Here is a 22,774-nt window from a genome sequence, read left to right on the forward strand (position 1 = left end):
ATAGGGCCATGTGAGGGGGTGCATTGTCCTAGTGCAACAGCCATCCATCTGGGCGGCCAGCACGTTCATCATCTTCCACACTGTTTTTTCCCCCTAAAAACCGATTATGCCATTTTATCACACATGCACAAGACAAAGTTTCATCTCCATAAGCCTCAGTTAACATTTGAAATGTTTCCTCCATGGTTGATTCGTTAAGTTTCACAAGAAACTTGTTGATTCGCTGTTCAGTTTTTATATTAGACATTTTTCCGGCAGAATGCAGTTTCACATGTTCACTAAATGATGCAGTACTCGCCACTGGGGTGATCGGTTAAGTCGAAACTGGCCGTATGGATAGAAGAGATGTGTAGCATGACGTCACTAAAACAGTTGTCGCCATCTCCACTCTTTTTTTTCACGCTATACACTTTTTTTTTTTTTTTTTGTTTTTTTGTGTAACACCTCGTATATTTCCTCCTGACACAAGTATAATTATACCTTGCATAAATTTATCTGTCTTCCAGTTTGGCCTTGACTTCTAGATAAATAGATAAAGTGGTGTTGGATAACATGATGTCCAGAATATCTCATTCACTTGGGTCAGCTGGTTTGTATGTAGATTCGATTGGAACATGTAAGGTGATGGGATGGTTGCTAATGAAGCTGTGCAAGATGTGACCATTAGCATTGGTACGCCGACAGCCCCAATCAATATGTTTAGCATTGATATCACCAGCAAGGATGACTTGATTATCATCAGAAAATAAATTTTTAAGCATTCTTCTGAAAGTCTATGATGAGGTGGACAACTACTTTATGCTACTATTTCACACATGGCAACTACTTTATGCTACTATTTCAACAAAACTGATCTAGAGCAGCAAACACATACATTTTTACAGGCATATTTTAGTCTATCTTTGCAGCAAAATTTCTCATAACTGAGGAAGAGAGATTTATTCTATACTTAGCCCACTAATGTTCCAGTATTTACGGTTATATATATATATATATATATATTCAGTTTTCAATAATTTATTTTCAATTTTCACACTTTTTGGAATTGGTACTTAAATTACTTAATTGATTGGAACTGATGTTGACTTCAGATTGAAATTCATTGTTTTGGCTAAATTTGCACTTTTGATGAGTATTTCCATTTCATTAATTTGATGATTATATTTATCAAACACTTAAATTAATAATTTAATAGAAGTAGATCAAACCATCCCAGGAAGATGATAAAACTGCATGACGAAACCTACTACATTTAAATTATGAATCAAAATTAAAGATGATCCCTTATAATTTCTGAAAATTTTTTGTAATTTATTTAAAGTGGAAATACCAATTATATAAAATTTTTTAATACATTATAGATTATTCTTATTTTTATAATCCAGACTGACTTTTCAAGGGGTAATAATCAGAATAATCCAAGAGAACTGTATAATGTTTCTTTTCGCATGACCTTTTGAGCATTTAAAGATAAAAATAAAATACACAATAAAATAAAATGGAAATAGAAATGAAAAAGGTATTCATTAGTTACACCTCATACTCAAATAAATCACGTGATAACCCTGCCATGATAAAGTCACACACGTATAAATCTTATCTTAAATTACCATAAAAATATAAAACGTAACTGAATAGAAAATCTAGTAAAAACACATCAATTAAGATTGAAGATATAGTCGTTGATTTAACCATAGAATTTAGACTTACTAAACATCTCGTAACAAATTTGCCAATAAAATGTTGTAAAACGCATTACTGTAGATTATTAAATTTATCTTCATTTCAAGATCTACAGATCTTCTTTAGTGATTCCAAGAGAAGTGATGACAGGAACATGATCCGAAGACAGTTTGGCCTTGACTTCTAGATAAATAGATAAAGTGGTATTGGATAACATGATGTCCAGAATATCTCATTCACTTAGGTCAGCTAGTCTGTATGTAGATTCGATTGGAACATGTAAGGTGATGGGATGGTTGCTAATGAAGCTGTGCAAGATGTGACCATTAGCATTGGTATGCCGACAGACTCAATCAATATGTTTAGCATTGATATCACCAGCAAGGATGACTTGATTATCATCAGAAAATAAATTTTTAAGCATTCTTCTGAAAGTCTATGATGAGGTGGATTGTAGATTGACCAAAAATGAAGAGTGCTGTAGTTCAGAAGAACAACAGGAACCACAAAACTTTCATATCCACCAATATTATTAGTTGAAAAAGGCAGGATTACAGAGAATTCTTTACATGAATGGCAGCACAACCATGTCTATGCATCAGCCTGTCACTTCTGTATATGCGATAATTTGGAATGTAAAGTCTATCAGCTGGGATCGTATGGGTTTAAACTATTAATAGTAAAAGATAATGCTAAACTTTTTTTATACTACTGAAATAATAAAAGAAATTAAAACTTACAAAAATTCTGTAATCAACATTCAAACAACTTGTAAAAATCAAAATGGCACTATTCCTCTTTTCTTGTTAAGAACACGTGGAAACTATGTAGCAAGGTGCCCATTTCCTGTGAACTTCAGTCAAGCACAGTAATGGTCAAATCTGACAATGCATTTTGCATTAAAAAATCCTACCAAATTATCCCAAAAAGGCTTAGACATTTGGCATTACAAAGATGAAACATGGCATGATTATTTAAGATTTTCACCCGTGTGTTGTAAAAAAGGGCGAATAAAATACGTACCCAGTGTCCAGAGGTATAGCTGAGTATCCTGCCTCTGAAGATTATATCAGGGGATTGGGGGTTGGGCATGACTGTAACAACCTCATTCAATAAAAACCTATTGTTTACGAAATCAAAGGAAGAATTTTCTGGACTGTGTGTGTGTGTGTGTGGAGACAACTTGGAAGGTATTTTACGGATCTGAAATTTGGAACTTATAATTTGCATTCACTTTATAAAAGCAAAGGACATTCTGTTTTAATGGAATTAATAGATGATAATATAATTAACTTAATCACACTTCAAGAAATGAGATAAATTGGACAGGAAATTCAGGATGGCAGAAATTACACTATGTTTCATATGTGTTCTCGGGAAACGTTTACCACAGGTTTCATTGTCTATAAGAGGATTAGGCATATTATTATTGATTTTGAGGCCAAGTCTCCCCAGTTATGCAGAATTAGACTGACAGGTAGATTCTTTATTTATAGTTTAATAAATATATATTCATCACTGCAGGTAAGGATGAAGAGGAGAAGGATACATTTTACAAAAGAGTCCATACACTGTAATCTGCCCGCCCAAACATGATATCAAGATTGTAATGGAAGATGCAAATATTAATATAGGGAAGGAAAATAGGTTCAGGCCTACCATTGATAAGTATAGCTTACATCACGACTCAAATGACAATGAGAAGAGACTGATATATTTTGTTATAGAACATGATATATTGGTGGCCACTACTTGCTTTCCACACAAAAGTATTCACAAAATGACATAGGGATCTCCAGATTCTGACGCTTTCAATCAGATGACCACATTGTAATTGACACCAGGCATGTATCAGACATATTACATGTAGGTCATTTTGTGGAGTGAATTTTGACTCTGACCTTTCCTTGGTCATGATGAAAATCAGCAAGAATCCCTAATGCTCATAAAAATCAGGGAGTGATATAAGAGAAATTTAACTGTCTATTGTTAAAAGTAAAAGATATAAAACAGAGAATTATGAATGAAATTACAATTAAATTACAAATGACTTGGAAACTCAATTAAAAAACCTCAAATTGGAATAACTGGAGTATATAGATAAGAAATGGAATCTGTTAAAAATTTCTATTATTGAAACTGGCAACAGAGTCTTAGGAAGAGCAGAAAAGAGAAGGGGTGACTTGGTTTGATCAAGATTGTAGGGCTGCCACTGACCTTAAAAATAAGCTGCTGCAAGAACCAATGACAGAAATGAACTCGAAGAGGGTAATCTGCCTCTTGCAAGGCTTGGACTCTCTGCAAATGGTATGGGTGCAAACCATTTTCATGCAATACTCTCCAAATGGTGGAATGACTCAGCTGCAGATGACATGCAATAGTTCTTGTCTGAGGTGATTCATGCACAATGCTCAAGATGGATTCTTCAATGTGAGGTTGTTGTGCAATTCTTCTTCCATTCCTAGCGTCAGAGGTGGCTTCAAATGACCCGTTTTCACACAGCGGCTGATGCAACCTCTTGAACACTGTGTTCGGCATACGCCTGTTCGGAAATCGTTCCTGGTACAACCATAGCGCTGCTCTGCCGTTCCCATTAGCAGCACCATACATGAGATGCATGTCAGCTTTTTCCCTGTACATAAACTCACCCATCACGCTCGAAATCAGAGTTGCAAATGATCCTCTCATACATCAGATCATGGTTTGTCCGGCTCACTACCGCCACATTGCCAGCCAATTACAGCTGTAGTTCCTATTACTATTAGTGTTCCCTTTTTTTAACATTTATTGTTAATACTGTATTGCTGCAAAGAAGCACTTTGCATTGATTTTGTACATAAACACATTTTCCTCTCGTGTGGTTTTTTGCATTCCTGCCTTAACCCATCTCTTTAGACCCTACATTCCTATACAAAAAATGCACATTTTAGTATGCTCCATCACCCATTCAAATTTGTCCCATGATCTATGAAACACCTTGTATGTGTGTATATATATATTGTCACACGCACACACACATATGTATACTTAATTTCTGTAATTCTGACCAAAACCAGAATATTACCACTGTTAACATATTTTCAGTCTGAAACGACTATATTTGAGTAAAAAATCTATTATTTTCAGTCATGCAATTTAGTTATAAATTGAGCATAAAAAAATCAAAACTTCAAATAGTTTTACTATTCATTTAGAATTATATATATGTAACTATGTTGGTATATTGTTGATATCAAAGTTATACATCTATATTTTTTCCTCCTTTCAACTAAACATTTTGGTTTTAAAGTAAGCCAAAAGCAAATGACACATATTTTATCAGCTGCATATAAAACAGCTATTGTGTAAAAGTTTCAAGTGTTTTTCTTCAGAGGCTATCACTTCTAGGGATGCGCGCGCTTACCCGGGACAATTTATTCAAATTCCGAGAAACGAGATTCTAGTAGGACTGCTTTAAGCGGGAGGCTTCCGAGAAATGTTTCGTCTAGCTAGGAGGAACATGTCCCGGCTACGAGCAACAATTTAAAACTTTCCCGAAAATGTTCCGGCTGGAGACGTGTTCCTTGAACGTTCAACCAATCGAAAGTTCTGCTTCTGAAGGATCACGGGTAATTTTCAATATGGCAATGGCTCTCACTGTGAAGTCATGGATGGTGGAAATGGAGGCCGATTTAATTATTGCTGTTTTGTTGTAATAATATGCCTGAGTCATTTTTAAATATTTATATATTCAATAAATATATAATCGTGGAAATTTCAGAGTTGACAGTATTTTACGACGTTCTTGCAGTTTGGATTTGTTTACAAATTGTTCATCGCCAAAAGTTTGCCAAATTTGTTGTATTTCGTGCATAACGTGTATTATCATTTATATAATAGAATTTTATTTCTTAAATTTAAGTTGAATAATTTTTTAAAATCCATTTGTATATGCGCAGCTTTTCTCCTAATTACTTATCTTTTAAATTGTTAATTGCATAATCAATGACACATTTTAAACAACATAAAAGATGCATAAAAAAGAAAAGCATAGCTTGTGTAATAATGAGAATACTCATTAAATTTTCCTATTATTTTCATGTTATTAATGAAATACTTTTTGGATTATAAATACATTAGAAACTATACTTTTATTGTAAATGCTACACATTGAAACATTGGAAATTTATGGATTTATTATTATGCTTGATGAAAAACATTTGTATACACATTCATTAATATAAATCTTATTCATTACATTAATACTAATAAATATATATTAACAACTTCTAAACCATCGCATCTCTCTATCTGTATGTAAATATATGACTTATTAGATGTGTATACATACTTGCCAACCTATGACACTCAAAAATAAGATTTTTCACAATGTTAAAAAGACTTTTTAAATGATGAAAATATAGTTTTTAATAATGAATTAACTTTAAATGGTAACTAATTCTTAAATGCAAGCAATACAAAAATACCTTACACATAAAAAACATTTTTATTACTTGCATCGTTTAAGAAAACGAAAAAAAAACTTTAATCAGTTTTCGTACAAATGTTATAAACAGTCACAGATTTTGCTTTCTTTAAGAAAGAAACTTCATAATTTTGTTGATAGCAATTGCCACATAGGCCTGCTTTCGCTAATAAAAGTTTTTCTAATGTATCATCACTAATTTTAGATCTAAATTTAGTCCTCGTTTTCGCAACAACACTGAAAATTCTCTCACACTCTGCATTACTATGGGGAACTGTCAAGATGGCCAACATAATTCTAAACAGTTCACTATATTTTAAAATTCCATCAGCATCTTTCAGTTTTCCAATTAAACTCCACTGGGTGTCAATCCTAGCTGATTTTATAACTTCATCCAAGTTTTCTAATTGTAAACTGCTGTTATGAAGCTGTTGGAAATGTTTCAATTTTACCTTCCTTTTAGAACTCCTTTCAAGATAATAGTAAATATCAACAATGTGTTCATCCACATTTATTGCTAAAGAAGCTGCCGCTTTTTCGACTGCTAAATTTAACAGGTGACAGGTGCACTTTGTAATATGCAAACCTGAATTTTCCTTTCTTAAGATGCCTGCAACACCAGTCTTCAAGCCTACCAATACTGGTGCATTATTGGTACCAAGTGCTAAGCAATTATCCAGAGGGACTACATTTTCTTTTAAAGTTTTAATAATTAGCTGTGCTATAGTAAAGCCTGTCAAATGTCCTTCTAAAGTGAGGCCAGAAAGTAAACTGCACTCATTTTCTGAAGACTCTGGATTAAAAAAAGAAACACTAATTGGATACAGTTTTGAATCGTTATTATTGCTTCTATCCGTAGAGAGGCAGAATGAAGCTGTTTTAATGCAATCAATAACTGAAGATTATTTTTCAAATCTATTTCTTTAACAATTGCACCTGTTTTCGTTCTTGCACTTGAGTATTTCTTAGCGATTTCACTATCGAGAAACATTTTTTTAAATAAAGCTGCAGCATGATCCGATGCATTCAGTAGCAGGTTGCGCTCCAGTAAAAAAGCAGAGAACAGACATTCTGCATTAATAAATTTTTGGTCCTTTGTTTTTGAAGAAAAATTTAATTTTTCGTTTTTTTCAAAACAATTCATGTTGTCCTTGTGTTTTTGTGTACGCACATGTTTGAGAACATCCGCCCTTCCACCATGCAAAATCGAAAAATTGCAATGACAGGCAGTACACATCGCAAATTTATTATATTTCCTTGAGGAAATAATGGAAGGAAAGTCAACTGTGTACGATTTTTGAAACGTACACTTCTTGCAGACATAACAAAAGATGATAATTTCTAAAACTATTTCCCGAAGGCACATGTACTCATACAACTCAGGAGAAGATGAACGAAATAACTAAAGAACATCCAAATAACAGCTTGCTTTGTCCTCATTTGTTAATATATGCCAGGTGACATGCAGTGGAGCATGATGCCCATTGGAGAACTGGAGAACGACGTTTCTGGATACGTATATGCTGTCACTCACAAAGCAGAAGTTATCTAATTCGCAAGTTTTTGTTTTAGATATAATCTAGAGAAAATTCAATTGCTTTCAGATGCCCAAAATCACTTTTATTTGTTCATATAACAAAGTATTAAGCCAAGTTCCATAAAAATCGTGAGAAATTTTAAGAATAAGAAAAAGTCGGGAGAAATATATTGTAAATCGGGTTGGTGGGAGAGCGGTCGAAAATCGGGAGTCTCACGCCTAAATCAGGAGAGTTGGAAACTCTGTGTATATATATGTATGTATGAATACAAAAATGAACATTGCAAAAAGTTTATTTGAAGTTACTTTTAATTCGTATAATGATCATGTAATTTGCAGCAACTGTAGTCATCAGTTCTTTGCAAATTATTATGGATATATAATAATCAGTTGAAAAATAAATGATGAGCATTTGAATACTAAAGAGTGTACACATTTTGTTATTGGGTTAATTCATAATTATATCATACGTATGATCTACATAATATAAAGATGACTAATAAATAATAAGAAATGTAACAGCTGTGCATTTATAACATTTGATTACTTAAAACAGTGCACAACTGATTATCACCTTCATGTCTGTTTACATAATGAATTGTACTATCCAATTAAGTGCACGGGCCTACTAGGGGCCGAAGCGTCGTTGAATACTGGTAGTTCTGTCTCAGGTTAGAATGCCGCGAACAGGCAGGCTACATGGGCGTTTTCTTGGTTTTCCCCGTTTGTGAATGGTATATGAGCCAGTTTTAAAAAATCTTCTACAAAGGGATCCCTCCTGTTAGGCAGATATCCGTCGACGCTTTGCCGTTATCACATAAAACAAACTCATGATGTGCACACCTAATTTCTAGAGTTCGTATAAGTAATGTGTTTTAGGTATATTACCGAGTGTTCTACGGGACAGTAAGCAACTCATACATGTTTGATTGCTCATGTATTTCATATGCTTTATTTGATCTTCATTTTGCTGAATAGTATCTGCTGGCTGTGAGGATGTAAATATCAGCCATATAGATTTTTGTCATAGATTTTTTTTTTTGGTCTGTTTGTTTGAATGGACAGAACAGTAATTATGAGCCATAAAGTTAGTCAAGAAAATGCTTTCACCAGGTCACAAATTTTCCAGTGAGCCATCAAATTTTCATTGAAGTGCAGACAACAGAAAATACACATAAGTGATGTCTGATAAATAGATTTATCCAGCACACGTTTTTAAACTATTCTTAGTGTATACAGATTTTGGCTATTACTGATGTAATTGATTGCTATAACCAGAAGTGTGTTTATCTGTTACTTGAGTGGAGATCAAAGTGATTAACTTGATAGCAATCACCTTTCTATTATCTTCCAAAAAAGATGAGTGATACAAAAAACAAAAGAGTGTGAGTGATGCAAAACAACACGAAAAAGCAAACGTCACTTGAAAGGAAATGTCACTTTCGCCAATCTGAGTGATAACTGATTCTTGTTTGGCTTTCAGCCTGTTTACCAAGGGAAGATGGTAACCCTATTTCGCCAATGAGCGTTTCTCAGAACTGTTCCACCAAACCTTTTGTTCCGGGAACAAATATTGTATGTGATAAGGGTTTTAATGTTCCAACCCTTTAACCCTTCGAAGACCAATATTAAAATGTAATTAAAAATATACACAAAGTTGCTTTTCATAATATTTTGGCATAATTAAAATGTTTTTCATCCAAAAAAAATATTCAATTTTATTTTCAGTTGGAATTGTATGGGTTCCAAGACAAGAATGCCACCCAGCTAAAACCCACAAAGCACATGACGATATGTATAGGAAATGTGCTAATTGTATATAAAAGTAAAAATTATGACTAATATTTTGTATGATGTGTTTTTCTATTCTGAAAAACCACAAATTACTAGGTCTTAGAAATTCATGCATTTCAATTTTATTTTATAATTTCCAGTGGTACTGCTGTCTATTGAATAAAAAGATAACTAGAACTTTTTTTTAATAGATTGTTTTTTGCAAAAAACTATTTTTTGTAGAGGGGGGGTGGAGATGTCAAATATGCATTCTCAAGGCAGGGACATCACCTTTCAAAAGGTTAAAACATCATCTTGAAACAGTGGCTTAGCAGATTAATGATCTAAATGCCTCTTAGACAGTATAGCAGTTAATGAAGCAGGCTACCATACCAATGGGCACAGGTTCAAATCCTGAAGAAGGTATGGTTGTTTGTAAATATATAGTGTCTGTATGGCACAGGTGCATTTGTTATGTATTAATCGTTTTATTTTCAAGCTTAAGTTGTTTCACTTATTATTTCAGTTTTGATATGAATTAATCGTTTTATTTTCAAGCTTAAGTTGTTTTGCTTATTATTTCAGTTTTGATTTGTAATTGAAAGTCCTTTTTTTTTTTTTTTTTTGTTTAAAGTTGGTTGTAAGTTTAAATTGTAACCTTTGTAAATTTTAAATTTTGGTTAGGTTGCTTTAAAAGTTTTCTTGAGTTGAAGTTGTTTAATTTTAATTTGAGTTTAGGGACTTATCTTTTAAGTTAAACGAATACATATTTTCTGACTGGAGGTAGGAAAAATTTATCGTATTTGTATTTCAATTTGGATAATATGTGTGTACACTTTAATTGTGGCTGAAGAAACAATTATTACAGTGCTTACATTTTTATTATGAATTATAATGTTGTGTAATTAGTAGTTTCTTTTTTTTTAATTTCACAAAGTCATTTTTGTATTAACTTGGTTCAGAGATTTTTCACCCCTTGCCCTCGGCTTGGATTTCATTCTCGGAAACTCTTATCAGCGGTTTTACTGCACCCCAAAATTCCTTCCTTCTAAACGAAAAAACACATGTGGGGGGTGAAGTGCTGGATGGATACACGATATGGTTTCTCACGAAAAGAGGACCCTGTTTTGCTGGACAGGCAAGCATGGAGATGTTCTACAGCATATTTTATGGTGGGGGAAAATATTCCTTGAGTTAGAAGATTTGCATTATCGACTGGGACCTCGAGCAAGGCTAGTTTCTTCTCCCCCCCTTGTATTCGTCTGCAGATCTGATGACACATTGGTGTGGCCTTGGAAGTTGAATGATGGAATAGCGAAAAAGGGTTCTTCTGGTAGTCGGGAAACCCCTTCCCGTGAAGATTCCTAGCGTTAGGTTGCTGGTTTTGGCTTCCTTGCTGTTCAACATCTACGCCAAGTTTTCAAAAAACGCACCAGCTATTAAAGTGGCTGCGCAGTGTTTCGAGTGGGGAGGAAGACGAAGAAACCATTTTTGAATAACACCTTACTTTTGGAGGAAGGGTCCAAGGGAGATTATTTTTGCTGTTTCCGATGGCTTCCACGATGCACAGAGGGGACCAGCCGACGGCGTGCCATGGCAGACCAAGAAATTAGACAACTTGCCCGACGGACACAGTGGTAGCACCTGAATTGCAGAATGGCTTCCACGATGCACAGAGGGGACCAGCCGACGGCGTGCCATGGCAGACCAAGAAATTAGACAACTTGCCCGACGGACACAGTGGTAGCACCTGAATTGCAGAATGGCCAACATCTTGGTGATGACCGGAGTCCTGCTGAACGGAAGCGGCTGTGGGGCGGAGAGCTTGGCCTCCGAAAATATTTCTCATTATTAATTATGATTTGTTTTCTTTACAGAAACCTCTACCAACGAATTTTGTTATTTCCAGCTCTGTTACAAGAACCCCCAAAAATGTTTGATGCCTTCGCAAGGTGAATTTGTTAAATTTGTTTGCAGGTATGTAAATTTGTTTCTTCAGAGTAAAGGCCGACCTGCCGCCACCATTGTTAAAAATGTAAATGATTCATAAAAATTTGCTCATAAATAAACGTTAGATTGATTTTACTTATTTAGCCTTGTAATTATTGTATTTAATTCCTTACACTGGACCTTAAACATTATATTATGCCAACAACAGACACAATCTTGCACTCCTTGCCACAATAAAATTAATAGGCTTTGGTCAGACTGGGTGAAACAAATAAGATTAGCCATAATAATATGATTTGAACAGTATGGAAAAACCACAGATGCAAGAATGAAAGGAATTAAAAATTAATCATGAGAAGAAAATGTAGGATGTTAAAAAAATACATTTTGATTTCTTCAAGTTAAAATGTTCAGTATTTAAATCAAGGAAACTAAATAACATCCTGAAACTTAACAAAACTCATTTGTGTAATGCAGCTTGAAAAAAATCAATTATGATATTTCCATAAGTATTTCCCCCCTTTCTTAATTTTATCATTGAAAATCAAGAGAGGAAAATTAAGTGAGTCACTTAATTTCCATAAACAGTTACGATAAGAACATAACAAATGAAAGGCAGTGAATGGATAAACTACTCGTAAATATCACAATATTATTTCTTTAAATGAAACCTGCATTCCAATAAGAAAACATAGTAATATTAGCATTACAATATCTGAAAGTAACTGAGCTGAACAATGTTACACAGAGTGTGATGTGTCCGTTCTAAGTTACCTTGTAAAGCCTCAGGAGCATCTCACATCTCACATGAGCTGGAACATAAAAATAGAAGTAAGGTGATATCACATGTTTGGAAAGTTTCTTAAGTACGAGAACACCTGCCACATCCGAGTCCCTTTCGACCAGACTTTTGCATGATTAAAATTTAACTATGAAAAGTAGTTTAATTTAATTTTAACAAATACAAATGTAAAAATACAACTACAAATGTAAAATCCCATTTAAAAGTGGGTTTTATTTACTCAATAGGATATACTAAAATAAATGGAATATGAGGTTAAGGTTTTTAACTTTTCCCGTTTCCTGGAAATCATCTGAGACAATATGTCCCAATTGTTTAGGATATTACTCTTTCTCAGAAAACAAAATTAAAAATTACAGTAATAATGTGAATATTACAAAACATAAACTCTTATCACATGTGCTAGTTCATATACAACAGAAATTTTCATATATGTTTCATAAACACAAACATAATATATCAGTATGTAGTAATTTGATCATTGGTGGGACATATTAGAATACTATTAAATACGATTGGAACAATAGATTCCATAAAAAGAATTTATTCAAAATTTCTTAAAACTGACATTAAAAATGCTAAATTACTACTTATATAAGAACAATAAAAACTATTTCATACTAAGAATGCCTCAAATATAATTGTAGTTACTGTTAAATTAATAAAAATAGATAAATCGAAACTTCAGTAATCGGCGTGCTAAAAAATATAAGTGCGCCATCTGCAATCTAAAAGTGTTGCCAAGTTTCTTTAGTCATTTATTTGTTCTCTAATTCCTTAAAAACACTACAAATGTTAAAACACATTTAAAAAGGGTTTTATTTACTCAATAGGGTATGAAATCTAATCTCTGGGACGTATGTGCTCATTAGGACTAAAATGTTTACTGAAGAATCTGCACAAAATATGTTTAAAATAAATGCAAGGGAAAATAAAATGGATAAAATGCTAATACAAAATGAATACACTAAACAAAAAAGAAAAAGTAATAATCAAGGAAACATAATTTACCAATCAAGCCCTCAAAAAGAAAAACTATGTACAAAAAAGTCACCATTTTTTGGTCCTCTTTTTCCAGTTTTGAAACAAAGTGGGCATATTCCTCCACTTCCTGCATGGAAGGATATTTAACTGTACTCCCAAATCGATCAAATTCAAGTTCCAGACAAGGCGAGTCTTTATTTGGATTTGATCCAGTAGTATCTATTGGATTTAATAATTCATCCATTCCTTTCGGCATAGCCCATAAATGGACACTAACCCTATCAGTTAAGAGTCTTTCCTTGTAATCAAACAGATTGATATTGCCCCACGCAATAGCACAGTGCTCCTAAAAATAAGAAATTTTATTTAAAGTACAACTGAAAAATGACAATGAGAAACAGTGCAAAACACTTATAATATATGAAGATTATAAAAATTCTTGAAGGCATATGTTGGTGTATAATTAAGGATATCATACAACACAAAATATACCGTTATCTTCATGCGCATGAGAATTATTTTGTTAACAATTCACTGTGCAGTCATAAAACATTAATAAAGAACACAAATTTCTTTTTATTTATTTCAGGCTAATGAATTTAGAAAACAACATATCATACTAATTTAGCATACTCCTTGCATATGAATGAAAATTTGTTTGTTTTGCAAATTTTCCTGTTTTTTTTTAATTGGTAAAATCTTGATTTTATATAAACATTTACTTTGTTGCACACTTTACACAGAAATTTATGAATAACAATGGCAGTTTTAGTGCCAAGTAACAATGTTTGTTTGCTTTAATTGCTTACAGCAAAGCACTGAATAGTTATCCAACATGAAGATGATTTTATAAAAAGTTTTCAAAGGAAAATTGGCTTTTATTTATGTTGGACGTGGAAGAACCATAAAAACACTCATGCCGCCATTCATTCATTGATAATCGAACTACCAGTATTTAGCAATCTAATCAAAATGGCTGCTAGTGGGTCTATGTCTCAATGATAAAATACTTACTTTTAATGCAGATAATTCGAGTGCAGCACATATTGATTACATTTAACAGAATGCATACCCTGTTCTGAAGCAAATACATATAATATTTTTTGCAGTATTTCTGAAACTATTTTCATGTGGGGACCACTTTTATAAGTTAGAATGTACTACGGATCACATTGCTCATTGTCAATGTCCCCTTCAAGGGAAATGTTTTTAGCATATGTACTATATTTTTAACATATGTTGTTATTATTTTTAAAATACAATTCATTAAATGTCATTTAATGTTTTATCGGTGTTAAGCAATTAAGTTAATAAATGAAAATTTATATTCGTTTTTAATTATTCAAGGATATTAGAGTTTGGATAATCTTTACCTTATTGACTAAAAATATAATAATTGTTGGTATTTACAGAACCATGCCTATATATTTTTCACCTGAGGCAAAGCGGTAAATGTGCGTCCCTGTATATAATGCAAGATTATTTATTTACCTATTTGTGGGGAAGGGAGGAGAATAAATAAATAATACTAAATGATGTTTGAAAACGTAACGTTATACAATACTGATTGTTTTGGTTTTTACATTAAGTTTTGGTTGATAAGTTTTGGTTTTTACATTTATTAAATTCTTTGTAGCATTTATTAGATTATTTGAAATTTATTAATTATTAATTTCAAAAATTTTCGTCTTTGTGAAACATTAGTTCTAAATTTCTTACTTTATGTCTTTAATATATATATATATGCATTATTGCATATATATACATATAATCATACATATAGAACAAATTAACTATATTTATATATATTTTATGCTCATTAAATGTGAAAATATAATAAATTCACTATTTCTAGTGCAAATATAATAACTCTTACAGTAATATTTAATTATAACTTTGTATATTCCACAAAGTGAAACATATATAATAATTAACAATTTTGAAATGGAAAACATTAAAAATATGCTTTTTGAAAAATGGCAAATAATATTAAGTATAAACAGAACATCTGCTCAAAAATTTATGGCATAAACTTTTCAAGCATATTTATAATTTAATTTATCTTGCTTTTAAAGAAGCAAAATCATCAATACTTTTTCAAAATCTATTTGATTACTTAACTCATGTTCTATAGAAAGAACGGCCATGTTTGAAAGTTTTTCTTGGCCTAGTGAGGATCTCATATAGTTCTTTATAATTTTAAGTTTGCTAAAGCTTTTTCATTACTAGCTGCAGTAACTAGCTACTTTAAAAAAAAATCTTAATGGTGCTTCCGAATTCAGATGGGACTGAACTAAATTATAATCATAAACTATTTTTAAACGTTCTAAGCTTGTAGCCGCTTTTGCTTCCGGGAATTATTTAAATAGCATGTGTTTTTAAAACTAGGTATTTCTGGCTGAATTTCTTCAGCATTCATATCATTCGGATATTTAAATAAGTGTTAAGTTAAGTTATAACCTGCTGCCTTTAAATTACTTAAATCTAATGACATTAATTGTTCACCAGTTAGAAACTGAAAAGGAAGAGATTTCATTTAACTTTTGGCATCGCCATTCCAACTGTGAAATTAAAACGTTGAACACTTCTTCAATTTCTATAAAAATATATTTTTTTGAAAAAAACTACAATTTATATCAATTGATTCCTTACAATTTGATTTATGAACTTTTCATTTTTGTTCCTCTTCAAACTCTGATGATATATATATACAGCTCTAAAGCTGAAGTTTTACATTTTTCAAAAATGCATCGAGAAATATTTTCTCTCATTTCTTGTAATGAAAGACATATTTTCTCTATTAAGTGTGCGGCTATATAGACTGTTATAGTTTTTGACTGCAAGGCTTTATTTACTTTTTTGATTTCTTGCATATTAAATTCCACGCAGGTAACAAACATAAAAATTTAAAATTGATTTGTTTCAAAATGCTGTTATTTTCAACCCATTGCAAAGATTTGTGATCAATAATCTATGTACTTCTGTTATATGTAGACCTAATTCTTTAATAGCATTCTCTTGATGACCATTGTGTATCCGTATGACCTTTTAATGTTGTTTTCAAAATGGACACAAGTGCCTTCCATCTATTCGTTGCAGATTTAAAAAAATTATAAATTCGCTGTACAGTGCCAAAAAATATTAACATACTTGAATTCATTGAAACGGTTGTTTTGCTGTAGAGAAGAAAATGCAAAAAAGAAAATCTGAAAGGTTTCAGAATTTTAAATTATGTTTTAAATTAAATTAATAATTAATTTTAAAGTGCAATAGCTAATAATATGGTATATTTCATTTTAAATCACTCTTTTTTATTCTTCGGATGCTATTTCAGAAGGCCTTTATGAAATTGCAAAACTCGGCAGTTATGTTGTGGTCTGTGTTCAGGTAGTGGACTTTGACAAGTTTGTTGTGACTAAGTAAAGAGCTTAAGTCAATCTTAAAGCTACTTTCAGTAACAAGTTTTAATGTTAAAAATATTATATACACTACTGTGAAAGCTCACGTCTTTTGAGAATAAATTAATGCTATTAGTTTTTCTTTTTAAGCTGGATTGTTTATAACACAAAACTCTTTTAATATTCACTACTGTTGTATTCCGAAATCAAAAGTTAAAAATCAAAAGTTTTAAAAATAAATTTCTGAATTTTTGATCCAATAAGCTATTTTGGCGCCCCTTCTATTTGTTCACCTGAGGCAACTACCTCACCTGCCTCACCCTTGTCCCAGCCCTGGGTATTTACATTAATGAGATGGATGAGCTTGTCAATCCTTGCATAATTATTATATATTTAGATGTAGGCGTGTAAGAAGCACCACAGTGATAATGTTTTAAATCCCTCATCTGTTGCTAAGACTAGAGTAGGATGTCCATTAATAGAATAAACCGTAATAAATTTGATAAAATATCAGCTTTGAAGGAAAAAGTGACAGACAATTAGCATTTGTAATAATTTCTAAACTTTAAGATTTTTTACTATAGTGTGGTATAAGTAGTTAATTTGAATTTTATTTTTTTGTCTTTTTGGAAACCTAGGAGGACTACAAGAGAAGGCTTCAAAAACTACTCGTGGTCTGCAGATACAGTTTAAGAAATGCTGCTTTATTGCTTTAATTCACGCTAAGTTACAAAACAAAGAAATATGCTTAGTTAAAAATTAAGAAATATGGATATGAGATATTTTTATTTAACATATTAAATACTATTTTGGTTTGGGATATTTTATTTTCAACTAAATTAGCATATGGGAGATTAAAAACTCAATAAGCAAGGAAATAATAAAAAGATAAATTTTATGAATTTCGTAAATTTATACAATTTTCCTTCCATTCACTTATTACTGTTCTGCAATAATTTTTCTCATTCATGTTCACTAAACAACTGCAATCTTTCAATGTTAATTTATTATGAAACTTGATAGTCTCTTGAAAAGTTCTCATGGCTACTGTCGTTTATATCACTTATTCCAATCATTTATCTAGTTATGAAATAAAGACTCTGAGCAGCACCATACCAAAATCAGGGAACAGCAATTCTTGCTGAAATCACCAAAATGCATTTTATAGGTTATTTTCCAGGGGAAAGGTGGGATGCATATAAAAATCTATATGACATAAAAGTTTTGATGAGTGTAACTTGATTTTTCTTTAAATACCAGAATTTGAAACATAATCTTCTTTTTTCCCAAATCACCTTTTTTTCAGATTACAGTATTTTCATTATTGATGAATAATTCTGATATTTATTAATGCTCTTAAACTTTAACACTAGAAGAAATTATGAATCAGATAAATTGTGCCTCTCTTCTACACCATATAGATATAAACCTGACTGATGTACTTCCTAAAGACATATAAGTTAACAAGCAACAAATTACAGTTTAAGTTACTAATTTATGCAGATATATAACTGACAAATTACAATTAAATTTACAGTAATAAAACAATGATGAAAAGCAGTTAGAATTGTGAGTGTATGAAGTGAGCAACTAACAATAACTGCATTTGTGAATTTACGATGTTTAAGTATATAAGTATATAATTATTATACGTAGCCAGGTTAATTATTAAAATACAGTGATCATCAAAATGAAAGCAGAATGAGAAAAAATAGGCACACTAAGTTAATGTTGTAACCAATGACCAATGCTGTAACTGCTTATGTTAAATATAAATTAACACAAATTGCATTTCCGTGCATACATTAGTGCTGAAAATATGCAAATTTTGTGTTTGACAATGTAATGCACAATGGACACATACTGGAATTCCAGTCTGTAGTATTGTTAAAGTGAATGTGGTTTCCAAGAATGATTAGTATTTAGTAGTTATGGCTTAAAGGCATCAAGGCATCATTTAACTGAAGATCAAAACTGGTGAATAATTGGTAGAATCAAGGGAAATCAAACCGAAATGAAAGTCACCCAAGATTTGAACATCCCCCAAAGTCTCATATCAAGAGTTTGGAGCCACTTTTCAAGCACTGGATCAGTTGATAGACAGCCTGGTCAAGGACGATGAAGAGCAACATCTGCATCAGATTACAGTTTTCTGACACTGTCGGCTCAAAGAAACCCTGAAGACACTCCAAAACATGTGGTTTTAGACCTTCAGGCTGCCACATTAACTCGAATTAGCCATTCTACTGCTGCACGAAGCACAACAAGGTTGTAAATAATATGTGAGAAAAGCAATGGTTTGTGACACACTTAGTCCAGCTTCCAGAAGGGTTGTTAAAACTGGTGCTGTCTTCATGCTCAATGCAGCCCAAATGAATAGACCCGAGTATTGTTTATTAACGAGTCCAATGTAGTCTGAACAGTAATTCTAGATGCGTTTCGATCTGGAGAGAGGAAGGAACCCGCAACTTGCCTTCTCTTGTACTTGAAATATTCCATTTCCCTGACCGCTGTTGGGGAAGAATCAGGACAAATGACTGCATATCTTTCAAGGAGGTTCTGTAACCACTTGGAGATATATGAATAAGGTATTGGAACCCCAAGTTAGACTGTTTAGAGGTGCTCTTGGACCAAAATTTTTGCTAATGGATGGTAATGCTCGCCTCATTGAGCACATGTGTTGTCATAATACTTGCAAACTGAAGATATCACTCAAACAAATTGACTACCTTACTCATCTTAAACTCGAATATCTGTAGGGTGCCGAATTTCAACACACCAAATTCCTTCCTGAACCCTCCAAAGAACTGAAAATGCACTTTTAAAAAAGTGGTATGCAATTCCACCAGACTTGATCAACACTTTGGTAAAGTCTATGGAGTGAAGATGTGAGGTATGCATATCTGACCGCGGTGACCATACACCATATTAAAGAAAAATTGTTTCCACAAAAGGTGACTTAATTTTTCCATCATTTTCCAAGTTCCATAAATTTGGTGTTAATTTCAATACTTAGAGAACAGTCAATGCCAAACATTGTAATTTATGTTAACTAATGCTTTTATACAAATTTCTAAAAATAATTTTTTCATTAAGTATTAGTTACATTTTATTTCTGTCATTATCCTTTAATTTTGATGAGCAGTATATTCGCTATTCATATTAAAACTACAGATTTAGAGGAAAACAATTAAAAACTACTTATGTATTATCTTGTTGACTATTAAGTTTGCTGAGATCTTGCCAAAGTTCTGACAAGCATTCATATAGAATTTTGAAGGAACTGACACCTGTTTATTTAATAAACATTCTTTATTTATATGCTTCTTAAAAAGGCTTTTTTTCAATTTCTACTATTTTATTAAGCCCTCTGATTTTAATGGAACACCTGTTTAGAACATTATGAGTGGAAACTTCCTGCAGTTGATTGTTCCATTCTATTACTGTTTTGCTGACTGTATGCAGCTTACCACATTGTGTCAATTAATATTCAGTTTTTTTGATGAAAAGATTCTATAATTTTGTGAAAAAATCTCCTATTTTTAATTCTGTACAAAACAGGTCCCAAATTTTAATCATTCCCCCAACCCGCAAATGCATGAAAAAATACAGCATTAATAGTTAAATTTATATCTTTGTTCATAAAAACAAAACATAGTTTATCTAGAATCTATTGCTTTTGCATCAAGCAAAAGCACAGGTGCGAAGAGTGTGTTGCTGCTTCATGTCTATTCATAATTGGAGCTAAATCAAGCTGCTTGATAATAGTTTCACAGTCAAGTGAATAATACCATAAGCACTTTCTTTACATACAACTAAACCAACAAAAGTTACTCACTTCTCTCCTTTTCCTTCGAGAAACTGAGCAAACTGAAAGACAAAGTCTAGCACTACGAGGAATATCTGGTACAAAAAGATCATATTCCAACCATTCCTCAAACTTCGGGTTTGAAAAGACAACTTGCGATGTATCCCGTGTCTGACAAAGTGGTTCTGTTCCATGGAAAATGCCAGTTTTTACATATATCTAATGAAATATAAAAAACTGCACTTATAAATACAAAGCACCAAAATATTTTGAAAGGTTTTCATAAATTTGAAAAACATAACATACCTTATCAACATCTCGAACATTGACATAAGTTGCCCATAATATACGTATTCTTAGCATAGCATCAACATTCCACAAAGACATGGTTTCCTCATTTGAAGATATGGGTGGAGGTCGGCGTAGAAATGAAGGCATGCGAAATTCACAGTGAGGCAAAGAATTACATACGCCTTCTTTTGACATTAACATCAACTGAGGAATTTCACCTTTTGCAATACAATTCCTGATATACTAAAAAATAAAAATAAATGAATATAAAATTTAATCGTGTTCAATATTGTTAGAAAGAAATCCTTTATAAGCTAAGTGCAAACATACATAAATATATAAAAACATTACCATGTAGAAGTACCTATATATTTTAATATAAAAATTAAATATTTACTTCACACATTTCCATTAGAATTACTTATTTAACCTTATTCATAGGCCAGCTCCAATAGTAACGTTTTGCAAAAGGCCCCAAGAAAGGCATATATTCTTGATTATTATTCCAAAATGCCACTCTGTACCTGAATTCTTTTTCTCGTGGTCAGAGGACAGCAACTGATTTTATGAATTAAATTTGATTTGTAATTTAATTTTATTATGAAAAACATAATGAAAATACTGTGCAAGTTCAATTGTTAATAGTCTTGAAATGACAGACACCATTAATTTTTTTCAAAATGCTGGATAAAGAGTTAAATTATCTATTTTTTATGTCACAAAATAACTCATTTGTTTCACTCATTATTTGCATTGAAATAATTAATTTAAGCAAAAATATATAATTCATGATTCATTGCAAATAAATGGTTAATTTCATGGTTTTAACATGATTAGATTATGTAATTATTTACATAATCTAATCATGTTAAAACCATGAAAAATACACTTCTAAACCAACTGTCATTCCTTCGTATAAAAAACTTAATAACATAATGAGATTTTTAACAGAATTAGAAAACTCTTCTTTGAATTTAATCCAAATTTAAATATAAAACGATATATTTTACTGTAATAAAATAAAGAGATTGAAACGAAAACTATCCATGTAGGTGTAATTTATATGTAATTCCCCCCAGACCCCAAGTTCCAAATAAATCTGTTTTCTAAAGTTTAGAAAAATTCATATTTTATGTGGTGTCAATAAAGAACTGAAAAATTCAAAACTATATACTAAAAAAACTCTTTTATGTATATATAATTCTAATATAAATAAAACTATATAAATTTTCATTACACAATTCACATTTATGCTGTGTGTGCAAATTGGTACCATGTATATCAAGAATAATTTTCTCAGCAACCTAGTCCTTCGTCCTTAGTTCAGTTTTGAAACTAGATTCTTTTCTCTTTTTGAGATTGGAAGCATCTTTATCAGAGTCCTCTGAAATTTTTAGGTCATTATTTTATATTACACCGACATGCCCATGTAATTTGAAGAGTGCTGCTGCTCCAGGAAGCAAACTATTATTCAGTTTATAAAGTCAAAAGTCGTTAATTCGGACACCCATAATCCGGACCTCAAAGCTACAAACTTTCCGCGCATGTGTGAACGCATAATGCGTTCACGCATGCGCATTGGCGTTTACACATTTTAAACCTTTTACTGCACCATCTCTCCTCCTTGAAATGTTTATTTAGTTTAGTTCTTATTTTAATGTAATATAGTAGTTACTTCTACTTCTTTTTCTTGCTGCCACTGTTTGCATTGAGAACGGACTGTTTCAACCTAATTGAGATGTAAAAATGAAACGTGATGTTACGTCATCTGGAAAGCCGATTCGTGCCGATAGCTGATTGGTTGCCGTGAGATGACGTCGTGCCTACTTCTGCTATAAGTATCTCGCGTCGCTCTGGCTCAGCCCTTCTAGTTCCTGCTTTCCTGGCACTTGAGTGAGTGGTTTCCAGCCCCTTCAGAAGGATGCATGCAGTCCAGTGAATAAAGTGCCTTGGTTCCGGTTTGCGGGATGGCTGTTCCTGAATAAAGTTCCTTGGTGCCTGTCCACGGGATGATTGTCCACGGAATGAGTTCCTTGGTTCACATCTATAAGATGATTGTTCCAGAATAAAGTTCTTTGGTTCC

General features: G+C 32.2%; 2 protein-coding genes across 4 annotated transcripts in view; one reads left to right on the top strand and one right to left on the bottom strand.

The window, feature by feature from the left end:
* 140up (RPII140-upstream gene protein) overlaps nucleotides 1-11,486 on the top strand; it is a 109,204-nt gene extending 97,718 nt beyond the window's left edge. For both annotated transcript variants that reach the window (XM_085819691.1, XM_085819680.1), the window contains one exon: nucleotides 11,336-11,486. In XM_085819691.1, coding sequence (XP_085675817.1) covers nucleotides 11,336-11,414 — 79 coding nt within the window. In that variant the 3' untranslated portion in view covers nucleotides 11,415-11,486. The remainder of the gene's footprint in view (nucleotides 1-11,335) is intronic.
* The window catches only part of LOC118199208 (phosphatidylinositol 4,5-bisphosphate 3-kinase catalytic subunit alpha isoform-like), a 100,911-nt gene that overhangs the window by 36,375 nt on the left and 41,762 nt on the right, over nucleotides 1-22,774 (bottom strand). Inside the window, exons 6-8 of one of the 2 annotated variants that reach the window (XM_085819669.1) lie at nucleotides 20,707-20,934; nucleotides 20,431-20,619; nucleotides 13,265-13,540 (exon numbers count right to left, since the gene is read on the bottom strand). In XM_085819669.1, the coding sequence (XP_085675795.1) occupies nucleotides 13,265-13,540; nucleotides 20,431-20,619; nucleotides 20,707-20,934 (693 nt within the window). The remainder of the gene's footprint in view (nucleotides 1-13,264; nucleotides 13,541-20,430; nucleotides 20,620-20,706; nucleotides 20,935-22,774) is intronic. The other variant, XM_085819671.1, reaches the window with a different exon arrangement.

Source organism: Stegodyphus dumicola, chromosome 1 (genome assembly GCF_044657685.1).
Source record: "Stegodyphus dumicola isolate Sdum_Otavi_A_Nest chromosome 1, ASM4465768v1".
Taxonomy (NCBI): Eukaryota; Metazoa; Arthropoda; class Arachnida; order Araneae; family Eresidae; genus Stegodyphus; species Stegodyphus dumicola.